The following is a 17,238-nucleotide window of genomic DNA, read 5'->3' as shown; positions in this document are numbered from 1 at the left end:
TACATCCACTGTGATCAAAATACTTCAGCGGTTCCCAATTTTCCCCAAAGAAAGCCAGTCCTCTCGATGACTTCCATCCTGTTCACCACTATTACCTCTCTAACTTCATCTCCTACCACTCTCCCTTCTCTCCACCTTAGTCCCAGCCATAGTGACCTCTTTGCCATTCCTCAAATATGCCTCGGGGCCGGTGCTCACCAGTCCCTCACCCTTCCCCCACCTCATTCATGCCTTTACTCAAATGTCTCTCTCTGAGTGAGGCCTTTTCTGACTACCCTTCTAAAAATGCAGCTTCCCTTGGGGCGCCTGGGTGGCTCAGTCGGTTGGGCAGCCGACTTCGGCTCAGGTCATGATCTCGCGGTCCGTGAGTTCAAGCCCCGCGTCGGGCTCTGTGCTGACAGCTCAGAGCCTGGAGCCTGTTTCGGATTCTGTATCTCCCTCTCTCTGACCCTCCCCTGTTCATGCTTTGTCTCTCTCTGTCTCAAAAATAAAATAAACGTTAAAAAAAATAAATAAAAAAAAATAATAAAAATGCAGCTTCCCTACACACACCCACACCCAACTACATTCTGCATTTCCTTCCTCCTTTGTTTTTCTTTTTTCCCCTTCCATATATTACTATTTAATATACTATATATATCACTTATTATCTGGCTCTCCTTACTAAGGTGAAAGCTTACTTGATGCAGAGATTTTTGTCTACTTCCAATCTGTAGAGCAGTGCCTGATTTATTATAATACATACTTCATAAAGATTTATCCAATGAGCATATGAATGGTAAAGATATAAGAAAATTCAATTAATAGTAACATTAAAAATGCTTCAAACACAGACCTTTTGTGACCCACTCCAAGTTTATAAAGCTGCTTCTAAAATGTGCTGTTAGTACCTTTCTTTCCTGAATGATTGTTTTACAAAAATAGCAGTTAAGGGGCGCCTGGGTGACTCAGTCAGTTAAGCGTCGGACTTCGGCTCAGGTCGTGATCTCGAGGTCCATGAGTTCGAGCCCCGTGACGAGCTCTGTGCTGACAGCTCAGAGCCTGGAGCCTGTTTCGGATTCTGTGTCTCCCTCTCTCTCTCTGACCCTCCCCCGTTCATGCTCTGTCTCTCTCTGTCTCAAAAATAAATAAACGTTAAAAAAAAATTCAAAAATAGCAGTTAAATGGTAAACTATCCTAACCAATTGTTTGCCTTTTTCTTTGTGAAACTCAGACCAAAATTGAAATTAAATTATAGTAGTTATATGAGTCCTTAGGATCTGTACCTTTTATTTTGTTTTATCTTGATTTTTTCCTAAGTTCCCTGTTCTTTTTTTCAAGTTTATTTATTTGTTTTGAGAGAGAGAGAGAGAGAGTGCATACATACAAGTGGAGGAGAGGCAGAGAGAGAAGGAGAGAGAGGATCCCAAGCAGGCTTTGCACTGTCAGCACTGAGCCTGATGGGGGCTGGATCCCATGAACCCAACCATAAGACCATGACCTGAGCCAAAACCAAGAGTCAGAGGCTTAACCCACCGACCCACCCAGGCAAGCCACAAGTTCCCTGTTTTTTATCCTTTATTCTTAACTATTTCATTTTATGTTCTCATTCTACACTGCTTTAAAGACACTATAAAATTAATATAAATAAAAAACAAACAAGCAAATAGTGTTTGTGTTTTCTTAAACTCAGGAGATTAAAACTATCGCTGGTTTAGCATACTTACAGAATTGTGAACTTTTTAAGGAACAAAGCTTTAATTTTTGTGAACCTTTCTAAAAAGTCAACATAAGGTAATAGTTTTATTATTCAACACAATAAACTTTATTATAAAATATTTAACATGAAAAATATGCTCTGGATCAAGATAGGAATATCCATCTCAACATTAAGTCAACAACACTCAGTACCATAGTGGATTTTACCTACTATTACCTAATAATTTCAAATTATTCTTAGAAACTTTTGTTTCATTATGCAGTAAAACTCTTCTTGAAAATTATTCGTGTTAAATTGATTCCATCTTTTCCAAAGAACCAGGAAGAGCTCTTTTAAACACTAAAGCATATGATTACTGGGGCGCCTGGGTGACTCAGTCAGTTAAGCATCCGACTTCAGCTCGGGTCACCACCTTGCAGATATGGTTTCAAGTCCCACGTCAGGCTCCGTGCTGACAGCTCAGAGCCTGGAGCCTGCTTTGTATTCTGTGTCTCCCTCTCTCTCTGCCCCTCCCCTGCTCACTCTCTGTCTCTCTCTCTCTCAAAAATAAATAAACATTAAAAATATTTTTAAAGTACATTATTACATTATCTGATGAATCAGCAGGTTTTTTTCCGCCTTCACACCATTTGTAATTTCTCATTATAGAGATCCTCAAAATGTACCTTATAGGAGCCTCTAGGATCACTTAGCAACTAGGGGAAGCAGAGAAAATAACAGATTTTTTAAAGCTCTTACATCCATACATACCCCAAAGGGTCGTAAAATGATAAACGTGAGTTCTGAGATTACACACGGGAAACAGTGGTTTTGATTCTTTAGGGAAGAATAAAATAGTACTTGACAGAAGTCTCACTTTAGAAGTATTTCTCATATTTAGTGAATGGTTGTAAAAGATAAATAGCGTGCACGTGTGTGTGTATACACATATATATCACTGTATTTTAAATTTAATGTAGTTGGTATGCTTCACCTGACTGAGGAAAAGAGTGTGGCTGCTATAAAATAATCACAAACTCAAAATAATATTTTTGTAGATTTTATTTTTTTGGAACAGTTTCAGATTACAGAAAAAATGAGCAGATAGGACAGAGTATCCAAATACGGCCCATCTCTCCCCTCTCACATTTCCCCTATTATGAACGGGTTCATTAGTGTGCATCTTTGCATATTAATGATGCGTTGCCTCATTACAATTGATGAGCCAATATTGATACATTACTATGAACTAAAGCCCAGAGCTTATATTAAGGTTTACTCTTTAGGTTGCATAGTTCTGTGGATTCTGACAAATGTCGAATGTCATATACCCACCACGAGAGTGTCATAAAGAATAGTTTTGTTGCCCTTACAATCCCTGTGCTTCACATATTCATCCATCCCCTCCTCTCCTTGAATTCTTTGAAACACAGGACTTTTTACTGTCTCCCTTTGCTTTTCCCAGAATGTCATAGAGTTGGAATCATACGGTATGCAGCTTTTTCCCATTTTTCACTTAGCAGTACACATTTAAAATTCATCCATGTCTTTTTGTAATTTAATAGTTCATTTCTCTTTATTTCGAAATAATATTCCACCGTACGATGTACTATGGTCTGTCTATCCATTCACCTATTAAGAGACATCTTGGGCACTTCTAGTGTTCAGCAATTATGAATAAAGCTGCCATAAACATTTGTGTAGACCTAAGTTTTAATTCATTTGGATAAATACCTAGAAGCATGATAGCTAGATAATATGGTAAGGCTATGTTTAGTTTTATAAGAAACTGCTAAACTGTCTTCGAAAGGAACTATATACCATTTCCATTTCTAACCAACAAAGAATGAGGGTTCTGATTGCTTCACAGCCTTACTGTCTGTTTATATTGTCAGATTTTTGGATTTTAGCTATTTTAGTAGGTGTACATTGTTTTAAACTTCAATTTAATTCGCAATTGCGGTTTCAATTTTCAATTGACTAATGATATATTACTTTGAGCATCTTTTCGTACGATTATTTGCCATTTTTATATCTTCTTTCGTGAGATCTGTTCAGACCGTTAGTCCACTTTTCAACTTGCGTTGTTGACTTTTAAGAGTTTTAAATATTTTTAGATGAAAGTTATTATCAGATATGTGTTTTGCAAGTATGTTCTCCTGTATGAGGGTTGTCTTTTCATTTTTTAATAATGTCTTGGAAAGCATATATTTTTTTTCCATTTTAATAAATCCAATTCATCAATTGTGTATTTCACTGATTGTGCTTTTAGGGTTGTTTATGAAAGCTCATCACCAAACCAGAGTTCACCTAGATTTTGTACTATGTCATCTTCTCCAAGCTTTTAAGTTTTGTGCTTTACATTTCGGTGTATGGTACATATTCAGTTGTGAGAAGTGTAAGGTCTGCCTCTAGCATTGTTTTGCACATGGATGTCCAATTCTTTCAGCACCATTTGTTGAAAAACCGATACTTCCTCCACTGAATTGCCTTTGCTGCTTTGCCAAAGAACAGATGATTATATATGTTTGAATCTGTTTCTGGGCTATCTCTTCTATTCCACTGATCTATGTGTCTATTTTTTCACCAATACCACATGGTCTTCATTGCAGTACTGGATAATAAGCCTTGAAGTTGGGTAGTGTCATTTCTCCAACTTGGTTCTTCTTCAGTATTGTGTTGATGAGTCTGGGTGTTTTGACTTTCCATGTAAACTTTAGAATCAGTCTGTCAACATTCACAAAATAACTTGCTAGGATTTTGATTGGGATTGCATTGAATCAAGCCCAACTTGGGAAGAAGTGACATCTTAACATTACTAAGTCATGAAATGATTCCTAGTTTGCTGAGTATTTTTTTATTATGAATGGGTATTAGATTTTGTCAAATGTTTTTGCTGTACCTATTGATAGGATCATGTGACTTTTCTTGTTAAGCTATTGATATGATAAATTACAGAAACTGATTTTTGATTGTTCAATCAGTTTTACATAGCTGGGATAAATCCCATTTGATCATGGCATACAATACTTTTTTATACGTTGTTGGCTTATATCTGCTAATATTTTGTTGAAGATTTTTGCATCCATGTTCATGAGAGATATTGGTCGGTTATTTTCTTTTCTTGTAACTTCCTTATCTGGTTTTAGTATTAAGATAATGATGGTCTCAGAATAAGTTAGGAGGTGTTTCTGTTGCTGTTTTCTGGAAGACATTGTAGATAATTGGTATAAGTTCTTCTTTAAATGTTTGATTCACTGGTGCACTTTTCTAGGACTGATGCTTTCTGTTTATAAAGCTACTAATTATTGATACAATTTCTTTAATAGATAAAGGCTTATTCAGATTATCTATTTCTCTTTGAGTGAGTTTTGGCAGATCGTGTCTTTCAAGCAATTGGTCTGTTTCATCTAGGTTATCAAATATGTGGGTATAAAGTTGTTCTTAATATTCCTTATCTTTTAGCATCCAGAATATCAGTAGTGATGACATCTTTTTCATTTCTATTAATAGTTATTTGTGTCTTCTTTTTCCTTTTTTTAATTAGCCTGGCTAGAGATTTCTTAATTTTATTTCTCTTTTCACATAACCAGCTTTTTGTCTCATAGATTCTCTTTATTGATTTCTGTTTTTCAATTTTATTGATTTATACTCTAGCTTTTTTTTTTTCTTTTCCTTACTTTGGATTTGTTTTTCTGTTTCTGGTTTCCTACTACATACACTTAGATTATTAATTTCAAAGCTTTCTTCTTTAATATATGAATTCTATCCCTCTAAGCACTGATTTCACTGCATGTCATACAGTTCATACATAATATTTTCACTTTCATTTAGTTTGAAGTATATTTTATTTTGAGAGCTCTTCTTCGATTCATGACTTATTTATATGTGTTTTTTATATTCCAATATTTTGGGATTTTCCAGCTCTCTTTCCATTATTTATTCCTAGTATAACTTCAGTGTGGTCTGAGAGCATACTTTCTGTGATATTTATTCCTTTAAATTCGTTAAGATATATTAAATAGTCCAGAATGTAGTCTCTCTTAGTCCGTGCTCTATGTGAGCTTCAGGAGAATGTGTAGTCTATTGTGGTTGGATGAAATATTATATAACTGTCAATTAGATACAGAAGATGATACTGCTATTCAGTTCAACTATATCTTTACTGATTTTTTTTTTTTTTTTTTTTTTTTTCCTGCTTGGTCTGTCAATTACTATGGAGGGGTGTTGAAGACTCCAACTAGAGCAGTGAATTTGTGTCAATTTCTTCTTGCAATTTTAACTGTTTTTGCCTCACATATTCTAATACTCTGCTGTGATGTGCATACATAAGAATGTCATGTCTTCCTGGAGAGTTAACCCCTTTATCATTATGTCATGCCTCTTTTTGTCCCTGATAACTTCCTTGTTCTGAAGTCTTCTTTATCTGAAATTAAAATACCTATTCCAGCTTCATTTTGATTAGTGTTAGCATGGTATAGCTTTCTCCACCCCATATAATCTGTGTCTTTATAATTAAAATGGGTTTCCGGTAAACATCATGTAGTTGGGTTCTGTTTTTATTTGCTCTATCTTTTAATTGTTGTATTCAGACTATTCACATTTAAGGTGGAATAATACCTACCCTACACTATTTTCTATTTGTTGACCTGTTCTTTGTTTCCTTTGTCTTCTCCCCCTCCCCCCTTTTTTTTCTACTTTCTCTGGTTTCGTTTAAGCATTTTATATGATTCCACTTTTTCTTCTCTCTTGGCATATCAACTATACTTCTTTTTACAAGTTTTTTAGGAATTGCCTTAGATCTTGCAGTATACATTTACTACCTATCTAAATTCACTTTCAAATAACACCTTACCTCTTCACAGATAGTGTAAGTACTTTATGAGATAGACTATTCCTAATTCTTCCCTCCTGTCACTTCTGAAATCGCTGTCATTCGTTTCACTTGTGCTATAATCTATATGACCATATAAGCTATAACCATAATCTGTAACCACCTAATACACTGTTGCTCTTATTGTTTTGTAGTTATTAGATCAATTAAGAATGAAAAATAAAAGGTCTTATTTTGTCTTCATTTCTTTCCTAATGTCCTTCCTTTCTTTATCTGAATCCAAGTTTCTGAACTATATTCTTTTCCTTCTCTTTTTTCTTTGCCTGATTTTTTTTTTTTTAATTTGAATGTGACATGCCTACATGCAGATATTTTCTGCTTTTATCCTAGTTGGTGTTTGAGTTTCTTGGATCTGTGACTTGGTATCATATATCATTAATTTTGGAAAATTCTCAGCCAATATTACTTCAAATACTTCTGTTCCTTTCTCTTTTTACTATGGGTACTCTCATTACCCATATTTGACACATTTTTGTAATTTTCCCGTAGTTTTTGGATATTCTGTTGTGTTTTATTTTAATGCTATGTTCTCTTTACATTTAAGTTTACAAACTTTCTGCTGATATACCTTTAAGCTCACTGACGTTCTCAGCTGTAAAAAAGCATTCTTTGGTTCAGTTGCAGTGTGTCTGTTTTCTAGCATTTTCTTTTGATTCATAAAGCTTTCATCTCTCATATTACACATCTTTTCTTGTATATTAACTTTTTCCAGTAGAGCTCTTAGTATACTAATAATAGGTATTTTAAATCTGAAGTCTGAAAATTCCAAAATGTCTACCGTATCTGAGTCTCGTCCTCAGGTTTGCTTTATCTCTTTAGTCTGTGTTTTTTTCTTGCCTTTTACTGTTTCTTGCAATTTTTTTATAAGCTAGATATGATGTATCAAATAATAGACACTATTGTAAACAGGCCTTTCGTGTGAGGTTTTCTTTTTACATAACCAGGTGTTAGGCTGTGTTTAATATTTGCTACAGCTGTAGTTGTCATGGGTTTCAATTTCCCCTAATGTCCTTCCTCTGTCTCTTCTTTTGCCTTCATGTTTTCTTAGAAACTCCCGATTTTTTTTCTTTTTTTTTAATGTTTATTATTTTTAAGAGAGAGAGAGAGACAGACAGAGTGTGAGTGGGGGAGGGGCAGAAAGAGAGGGAGACACAGAATCCAAAGCAGGCTCCAGGCTCTGAGCTGTCAGCGCAGAGCCCAACGCAGGGCTCGAACTCAGGAACCACGAGATCATGACCTGAGCAGAAGTCCAATGCTTAACCGAGCCACCCAGGCGCCCCAGAAACTCCTTCTTAAACAGTGTCTGTGTCTTCCAGCTCTCTCACTTGTAATCCACTGTTACTGAACCGGAACAATTTTAACATGGTGATAAGATATTGGGGAGTGGAAGCACTCTAATCTTATGTACTCCTTAATTTTAGTGAGCCGGAATCCCTGGACCCTTTTTTCTTTCTCCCCCAATGAGACACAGGAAGACTAAAAGGGGCTTAAACCACCCAATTGCTCCTCTTCCAAGTCAGGTAAAGTTCTGATAAAGAAGCTTACCTAGAAGGCTAGTTTTTATTTCAGAGAGCAGAAGGCTCTGGGCGTGTTTCATAACGGTTCCTTTTTCCCTCCCCTTGCCAGAATCAAGAGGGAATTTTTCTCTGATCCTCGTGGAGAGAACCTGGCAGGACTCCTGAAGGTAAACTCATTACAGTGTGCGTGCTCCCCTGACCCTGGGTCCTCACCATTACTGTTGAAGAGCCCTTACCTATTACTGGCTCTAGCGGCTCATAAGGTGCAATTCTCTGCATTCACCTACCTCTACCGTTTTTTCAGGGAGGTGATTTACCTTGTGATCTCAATGATCTGGTAGATCTAAGAAGAGTTCTTGATTTTCAGTGTGCTTAGCCTTCTTCTTGTCCTGATGACAGAAGTGATAACGCCCAAGATCTTTAAATGCCATGGCAGAAACCAGAAGTCCTAATAGTATTTTTTATGCATTTTATCTTTGACCACATAAAAGGATGAGGTACACAGATCTCGTTATGTTAGTAATAATATATAAAAGGAAACAGGTTTAGAGAGATTAAGTGAATTTTCCAGAGGTAAATAGCTAGTAGATGAAGCTAACCTGGACTTCCTAGTGCTCCTCAACACAGACCTTTATGTTTAGACATTAGTGCATAAGAAACAACCTCAAAGGAAAATTTGAGTTTAAATAGAGGATCATCCATGTTTGGGTTGGATCTGTGGCATGATGTGAAAAGCACTGGCCCTGGGAACATCCTGTAACAAATGTCCTCAGGCCTGACTCAGCCCCCAACTCACTTTAAGATTTTAGGGAATTCGGGGGTGCTTGGGTGGCTCAGTTGGTTGGGCAGCCGACTACAGCTCAGGTCATGATCTCGGGGTCTGTGAGTTCAAGCCCCGCATCAGGCTCTGTCCTGAGAGCTCAGAGCCTGGAGCCTGCTTCTGATTCTGTCTGTCTCTCTCTCTCTCTCTCTGCCCCTTCCCTGCTTGCTCTCTGTCTCTCTCTCTCAAAAATAATAAACAATGAAAAAATTTAAAAAAAGGATTTTAGGGAATTCACAACAATGTGAGTCTCAGTTTCTCAATGCAAATCCGAAGCAAGGATAAAGCACATGATCATTGAGGTCTCTTGCAATCATGAAGTGAAACAATTCTAGGTTGGCTTTCGGCCCTATATTTTGTGGGGGAGAGCGTTTGTGAGGAAAGGGGAACTCATTTCCTCAAAAATTTTCTGAACCGCTAAATTAATCCTTTCCCTTAGGTAAGAAGCCTTAGCTTTCTTAATTCTTTCAGTGACATGATGCTTTTCCTTCCCATGTGCTTCTTACACTATCACTTATAAAAGTGAATAATGTTAAAGCAGAATTTCCTTCCAGGATAAGGCCTCCTTGGGCAGGCCTTATGCTTTCTCCCACTTGTAACTCTGCAATCATTACCAACCACTGAATTGTCTCAGTTAAATGTCACTTCCTCAGAGAGGACTTCCTTGATCTCTTCAACTGGGACAGAACCCAGCACTTCCCCTTTCCGTTTTCTGAACTTATTTGTTCATATCTGTGTCACTTGCTATTCTGGAATCTACATGAAGGAAAGAGTCTCCCTAGGCCACTGCTGCACTCCCAGGGCTCTTGAGTCTAGAACAGTGCTGTCCAACAGAACTTTCTGCAATGATAGAAATGTTCTATAATCTGCACATGTGGCTACTGAACACTTAAGAAGTGTCCAAGTGAACTACTGAATTTTTAATTTAAATTAGAATAGCCATATGCAATTAATGGCTACATATCAGATGGTGGAGGACTAGAGAAATCTTTCCCAAAATCTAAATCGAGATGTCAGGAATCTGTATTTTAACTCATTCTCCAGGTAGTTGTTACCAGCAATAAAAATTTGACAACTATTGATCTAGAATATGATTCTCGAGGCTAGCTTCACAACAGGATCACCTGGAGGAGAAAATGATCCTTAATCCACATCCCCAGAGATTCTATTTCAGCTGGTCGGCCATGGGGTCCAGGTATTAGTATTCTAAAAACTAAATAAAACAGAAAACCTCCTCAGTGATTGTAACACACGTTCAAGTTTAAGAGATACAGAACATACATTCTCACAAGGTACTCAGTACCTATTAGATAAATATACAGATAAATGGTCTGGGTGCATTTACAAAGGATTACTGATTATACTGATTACAAGTGATATCTTGTGATGTCACGAGATGTTAGTGACCTTAGTGGTTGAGATGAATTTCTTGATAGTGAAAGCAAATTCAGTTTTCACATAGCCTTTTACGATTGTGTGAAATTCCTTGGCCTTTTGTTTCATCCATGAACAGTACAAGATACTACCAAGCCCCGTGACATTTAAAGGGTGACACACAAAGAGCTCCCTGAGCAATCACCTCCTAAAATACACAAAAGTCTTTCTAGTTTGCTGGTTGATTGACAGATGGTCTGAGGACGCCTTCTCGGAGCCACGTGAGTCACAAGACCTTGCACTCCGGTGCTGGAGGAAGGTGTTTCCTAACCTGCTGCCCTCGGCTGCCTCCGGGTCTCTTTTATTAGAGCGCTTCCTCCTCCACTCGTCGGTCTGTCTGTAATTGTCCCCACAGGAAGTAGTGGCTGGCCGGGCAGTCAGGTCGAGCCGAGGCAACAGACTTCTGAGTCATAGGTGCTAGAACCCTCCCTTCTCCCGCCCAGCCACAGGTAACTGTCCCAGCAGGAAGTAAAGGCTGGCCGCGCTGGCAGCAGAGAGAGCAGGCAGGCGCAGCCGCGCGGTGGAGGCTTCAGCGGGGGCTGTGCTGGAGGGAGTTTCAGCGTCAGCCCTGAGCGCAGTGAGTACACCCAATCAAAGGAAACCCAGTAGCTTTGCAGTGGAGTGTCTCGTGGTTTTTCAGAATGCGCTGATGATTCAAAAGAAAAGATCAGATCTCTGAATATGTCCTTTCCGGCGCTGCGAATGTTAGCCACGATGCCGGCAGAGCTTGCCAGGGGCGTTGAGGAAATTAACATGAAACTAAAACTGAACTCTTGGTTGAAGAATCATTGATCAGAACGTGCCAAATACTAACAATAGAAGTTTAAATTGACAAGCGAAATGAACAGAAAAAAAAAAAGTATTCACTAATAAATGAAACAAAGGTACTAAAAATACAAATGAATGAATGTAGTTTAATAAAATATCAGAGGACACCTGAAAAATAAACATTTAAAAACTACTTTTGTTTAAAAGTGGCTTGAGGGGCGCTGGGTGGCACAGTCGGTTAAGCATCCGACTTCAGCCAGGTCACGATCTCGCGGTCTGTGAGTTCGAGCCCCGCGTCAAGCTCTGGGCTGATGGCTCGGAGGCTGGAGCCTGTTTCCGATTCTGTGTCTCCCTCTCTCTCTGCCCCTCCCCCGTTCATGCTCTGTCTCTCTCTGTCCCAAAAATAAATAAAAAACGTTGAAAAAAAATTTAAAAAAAATAAAATAAAAAAAAATAAAAGTGGCTTGAGACTTGTTAACTCAACATGTCCACATTAAAAAGAATTGGGAATAATGTGCTAAACGTGATGTGGCTTTACCTTTTCACATAAATTTCATTGATTTAGATAAAGATAGTGCATATTGCCAATCCTCTTTGAAATTAGATCACTTGCTTTCTGAAACATACCAGAGCTGTATGCAATAAATTTCATTTATCAGCAGGTAATAACTTTAAGTAAATTAACATTGATAATGTTCGTTCAGCACTCAAAATGCAGTTCATGCACTCTGATTAGCTCCTCAAATTATTTCAACTGGAGTGAAACATAAGAGGTTTAGGGCTGTCTATAGGCTTTCATAAAGGCATCTTTTCACTGAAATAATTTTCCACTTTTGAAAGTTAGGCATTTTCTTATCAGTGTGCTTGTAAAGGTTTTGTTTTGTTTTTGTTTCAATTTAAATGGGGGGAAAAAAACTAATTTCTTAGATAACACCAAACCATGTGTCTCCTCAGCCCCCTGATATCCAGTTCCTCTGACCTATTACTGTGCTAACATCTTAGCAGCAATCCACCTGCTTGACTCTTGAACAATAGCCCGTGTAAGCCATTGCAGGGCCAAAACTTTCTTTGTGCTTCACAGTAAGACTATTATTTTTATTGAAGTAGTGTTACTATGTCCGTGTTTCTGTATGTCTCAACATCTCTTCCTCAACTACATCCCCATGGGAGAGATTGTCTTACCAGCATTTGTTTGGGTTTGTTTTAAGAAAGCACATACAATTTCAAATAGATGTTTTTCTTGCTAAGATTCATTGAGCAGTTTTGAAGCTATCCCTGTTTTCAGTGAAATTATCCGTAATGATGCCAAAGAATATATATATATATATATTGTTGGTAGGGTTTTTTTAAATATTCTCTGCAAGAACACATAAGGAACAATAGATGGAAAAATGAAACACCTTTAAAGTAAATATTATCACTATAAAAAAATAACAAGGAAGGTCGATTTCAGATATACTTTATTCCATACATATCCACAAGAAGTCATCACAGCATTAAGTTTGGAGGAAAAGAAAGGCTGGATTATCTTAAATTCTATTCCAAAGGGCTTAAAGAGGTGAGGTGAACCAAAACGTCAAGGTGCAAAATGTGATTTCAAAATGGTATTGTGGAAAGACTGATTACCTCCTGTGATAAAATGACTTTTTTGTGTTATTTTTTTCTCACATAACCTCAACAACTAAAAGGGTGAATTACGTTCAATAGCCTTTTCCAAATGTTATGAAAAATATCTGATTCTTGGATATTTGTGGCTTTGGTCCTTTTCATCATAGGGAACCAGAACTTTTTTTTTTTTAATTTTTTTTTAACGTTTATTTATTTTTGAGACAGAGAGAGACAGAGCATGCATGGAGGAGGGGCAGAGAGAGAGGGAGACACAGAATCGGAAGCAGCCTCCAGGCTCTGAGCCATCAGCCCAGAGCCCGACTCGGGGCTCGAACTCACGGACCATGAGATCGTGACCTGAGCCGAAGTTGGACACTTAACCGACTGAGCTACCCAGGCACCCCAAGGGAACCAGAACTTTTTAATAAGTTTAGCAGTGCAGTCCAATAGAACTTTCTGCAATGGTGGAAATGTTCTATAATCTGCCTTGCCCAGAATGGTAACTACTGGCTATCTGTGGCTATCAAGCACTTGATAATTTAGTTAGCTTGGCTAAGGAACTGAATGTTCTTTGCTTCCTTTTAATGAAAATTTAGCTATCTATATGTGGCTAGTGGCCACCAGTTTTCACAGGTAGCCAAATAGCTGCCTCACATAGTTCTGCCGACCAGGTGAAGCTATTTTGCATCATACCACTGTTGATCTTATACTGTAGGAGATTCCTGAAGGGATTCTTCAAGGATGGAAATCTTGAAGAGACTTAAGAAATTCTTGAAGAGATCTTTCAAGGATTCTTCTATCTGTTCATTTTTTTTTTTTTTAAGTCAGAAAGATACAAAGTTTCATGAATCGCTTAAACAAATACAGACAATGAGGGCACTACTGATAAGTGTCTTTGCCTCTAGGTGATCCTGAGTGTGTAGCAGCAATAGAACCTAAATGTGTCCTCAGGCTCCAATTTGCTTTTGAGGCACTGAGAGTTCTGAAAGTCTTCACATGTGCTCTTTCATTTGATTGTCACACAACTAACTGAAGTAAACTGAGCCCTGGCCCACAAATCTTTTCATTTTACTAGTCAGCCTACACAAGAGAAATTTTTTTATAATATAATAAGAATAGTCTCCAGATTTTGGAAGAAATAAGGTTTTTGAGCTCTGAAAAAAAGTTTTTCTTTTGGGTTTTTTTTTTTAATTTTTGTTAACGTTTATTTATTTTTGAGACAGAGAGAGAGACAGAGCATGAACGGGGGAGGGTCAGAGAGAGGGAGACACAGAATCGGAAACAGGCTCCAGGCTCTGAGCTATTAGCACAGAGCCCGACGCGGGGCTCGAACTCGCGGACAGCGAAATCATGATCTGAGCCGAAGTCGGCCGCTCAACCGACCGAGGTACCCAGGCGCCCCTGGGTTTTGTTTTTGAGAGAGAGAGAGAGAGAGAGAGAACGTGAACAGGGAAGGGGCAGAAGGAGAGAGAGAGAATCTTAAGCAGGCTCCATACCCATCTCAGAGGCCGACTTAGGGCTCGATCTCACAACCGTGAGATCATCACTGATCTGAAATCAGGATTCAGACGCTTAACCTACCGAGAGCCGCTCAGGCACGCCCAAAGTTTTTTTAATTGTAGATTAGTGATCAAAAAGTATTTGTTGGTAAAATAAACAAAACAACAGATGAATGAACATGAAGTATGAACAGAATACATAATTTCATAACATCCTAACTTTTTATTTGGAGGAAGGAATCTTAGCATGCTTTGGAAAAGCTCAATAAATATCACATATAAGTCACAACTTGCTCACAGATTCACAACTTCTTAGTTGTCTTATTTTTATTTTATTTCAGGAGCTCTTGAAAAGTACATCAAGTCTAAAGTGAACCGGCTCACTCTTGGGCAGTACTGGAACCATGAGCAATAATGGAACAGACTTAACCACTGGTTTCATCTCCTCTTCTGTGGCTGTCCTTTTGTTTGGCTCAAACTTTGTACCACTCAAAAAATATGATACTGGTGATGGTAATTAGTTTTCCTTAATACGCTAACTTTATATTCTTTTCAAACGTGAAGTTCTCTTTTTCGGTCTTTTGTTTTAATGATGGCTACCAATTTTCTTGTACCTGGTGCCGAATGAATAGAGCTTAAGATACATTATTTGATAATGCTCATGCCAGTTGATCTGAGATTTAGTCAGTATAGGATAATCTTAAGATTGTGTGTCACGGTAAAGCTAGGAGAGAGACCATCAGGAAGGCTTTTTAGCCGTATCTCTTATGTTTACAAAAAAAGGAAGTTAGTGCTACTAACATACACTTGTTTCGAAAACACGAATTTCAAACAAGCTTCATATGATAGAGAACAGTTTGAGCACGAAATGAATTTTGTGCTTAGGTATGATTTCGACTCTGCTACAACACTAGGTGAACACAGAAAACTGCACCCAGAGGAATAAAGATGCACGGTAAGGCGCAAGACGCACTTGCCCACGCACTCCTCACAATCCCTCAGCTCCATCGGCACCACACCCATTCACGTCTGGTGTTAGGACCCCCCATCCACCAACTTCACAAAAGCTCACAAGCTGCCACACTTGCAATGCCCACTTCTATAAGCAAACCTCAAGTCTTTTTCAAGTTAAAGTGCCACGTTTATTGTAATACTTGTGAATTTCTTCACCACTTAGCCAGTGTAAAACTGTACTACCATTTTTATTAGGTTCTTGTCTTTGCTTTTCATATGCGTTGATGAAACTTGAGTTTTGTACCCTTTTCCCCATAAAAACTCTGTAGTGTTTATTATATGACTTTGCATAGTTCAGTGTTTCTAGACATGGCACACTACAGTCGACTTGACAGTAATGTGAACTTCAGGGAAGGAGAAGCAAGAGGGTTTTTTTTTTTTCCTTTTTTAAAAATCTACTTGCCTTTATTATTTGTTTAATATTTGGTTACTTATTTTTGAGAATGAGAGAGCACAAGTGGGGGAGGGGCAGAGAGCGAGAGGGAGACAGAATCTGAAGCAGGCTCTAGGCTCCAAGCTGTCAGCACAGAGCCCTCCGTGGGGCTCAAGCCTACCAACCGAACAATGAGGTCATGACCTGAGCCAAAGTCGGTGGCTTAACTGACAGAGCCACCCAGATGCCCCATATTTGCCAGATGCCCCGTATTGTAGCCAGGAGAAAGAACTGGAGATGTTACACTGAACGCCTGGTGGGAAGCAGTTGTGTTATCCCCTCAGTTCCTTAGACCTTGTTACTTAATTAAACAATAGAATTACAAATCTTTTTTCTTCCAGAGCCTTTCTTCTCTTTTTCTTTGGAGTTAGGATGGAAATGGAAACTACTAAAAGAAGAACAAAATATATTTGAAGGGGTAGAGGAACTGGCTTTTAGGTGTCTCTCAACAACTGTGTGATCCTGGGCAAGTCTCATCAGTTCTTTTGTTCTCAATTTCTCATTTGTGAAATGAAGAACTTGTCAAATGAAGTTCCCTCTCATCTCTGCGATCTTCCTTTTTTGTCTTAGAGGTTAACAGCCATTTTTTTTTTCTCTCCCCCAACATGAAATTGAATGGAAATAGGCAAAAATCTTCCCCAGTTAGAGTCAGAGGAGCTACACTGAGTTATAACTGCCCTCGTCTTTCTTCCAGTGTAGACTTTTTCTTTAACCTTTTAATCCCTAAACGCTTGATGGTACAGAGGCGTCAGGTAGAGATATGCCTCATATCTCCATGTCATCTTCGGATAACTGGCAGCAAATGGCAACCCAGAGCCCAGAAAGAGAATTCCCTGACCCAGAACGCTTATTCTCAGGTTTGTAATGTCTGGCTCATCACAGGCATTCAACGCTAACTGTAGGAGGTCTATGTGTGGCCATACATGGCTTTATTTTTATCCCAAGGGTGGCACAAATGATCCCTGAAGGTTTAAATTACTGTTATGCTATTCTGTAATTCTTAATGCTGTGTTTTGGTGAGAGGTGGCAATAATTGCAGCATCTGAATAAACGTACATAGACTTGGTCTTGCCGATACTCTTTGGTAGAAAATTCTTGATGTATCTAACAGGTCAAACAAACAAACAAAAGAATCTTAGGCAGGAATGCACCGTATTTGGTAAGCTTCAGAGTCAACAGCCTAGGTTTAAGTTCAAGGTCTACAAACCATTAGCTGTTTAACCAAGTTGCTTCATCTCACATTCATCTTCTCCATCTTCAAACTAGGGTTAATTATGATGCTTAGCAGTTGTAAAAGTTCAATGTGCGAAGTACCCATGTACAGGCATTCGATAAGTTGCAGCTATTCCTATAATCATATCTCTTTGATATTTCCAACCATTAAATTTATTCGAATCAGTTTGAACAACAGAAACCAATTTCTCTTATTTCCAGGAATGTTTCTCCAGTGGGTACTTTGTGCTGCCATATGGATGATTGCCCTGGTGGTCAATCTGATACTACATTGCCCTAAATTTTGGCCTTTTGCAATGGTTGGGGGCTGCATTTGGGCAACAGGTAATGTATGATATAA

The 17,238-nt window shown here is 38.3% G+C and overlaps 1 protein-coding gene across 14 annotated transcripts in view; it reads left to right on the top strand.

Moving 5' to 3' along the window:
• Nucleotides 1-17,238, top strand: part of TMEM144 (transmembrane protein 144) — a 63,596-nt gene that overhangs the window by 339 nt on the left and 46,019 nt on the right. For 3 of the 14 annotated variants that reach the window (XR_009259227.1, XM_058721053.1, XM_058721046.1), the window contains exons 2-7: nt 8,199-8,256; nt 9,954-10,104; nt 10,423-10,564; nt 10,787-10,920; nt 14,560-14,731; nt 17,100-17,222. Coding sequence is in view for 13 of the 14 variants with exons in the window: in XM_058721053.1 (XP_058577036.1) it covers nt 14,623-14,731; nt 17,100-17,222 (232 nt within the window). In the remaining variant the exon portion in view is untranslated. Of the gene's footprint in view, nt 1-8,198; nt 8,257-9,953; nt 10,105-10,422; nt 10,565-10,786; nt 10,921-14,559; nt 14,732-16,006; nt 16,238-17,099; nt 17,223-17,238 lie in introns of those variants that run through there. The other 11 variants (XM_058721051.1, XM_058721054.1, XM_058721055.1 and 8 more) reach the window with 9 other exon arrangements.

Source organism: Neofelis nebulosa, chromosome 3, assembly GCF_028018385.1.
Source record: "Neofelis nebulosa isolate mNeoNeb1 chromosome 3, mNeoNeb1.pri, whole genome shotgun sequence".
NCBI lineage: Eukaryota > Metazoa > Chordata > Mammalia > Carnivora > Felidae > Neofelis > Neofelis nebulosa.
This window is presented reverse-complemented; position numbering and strand designations above follow the sequence as displayed.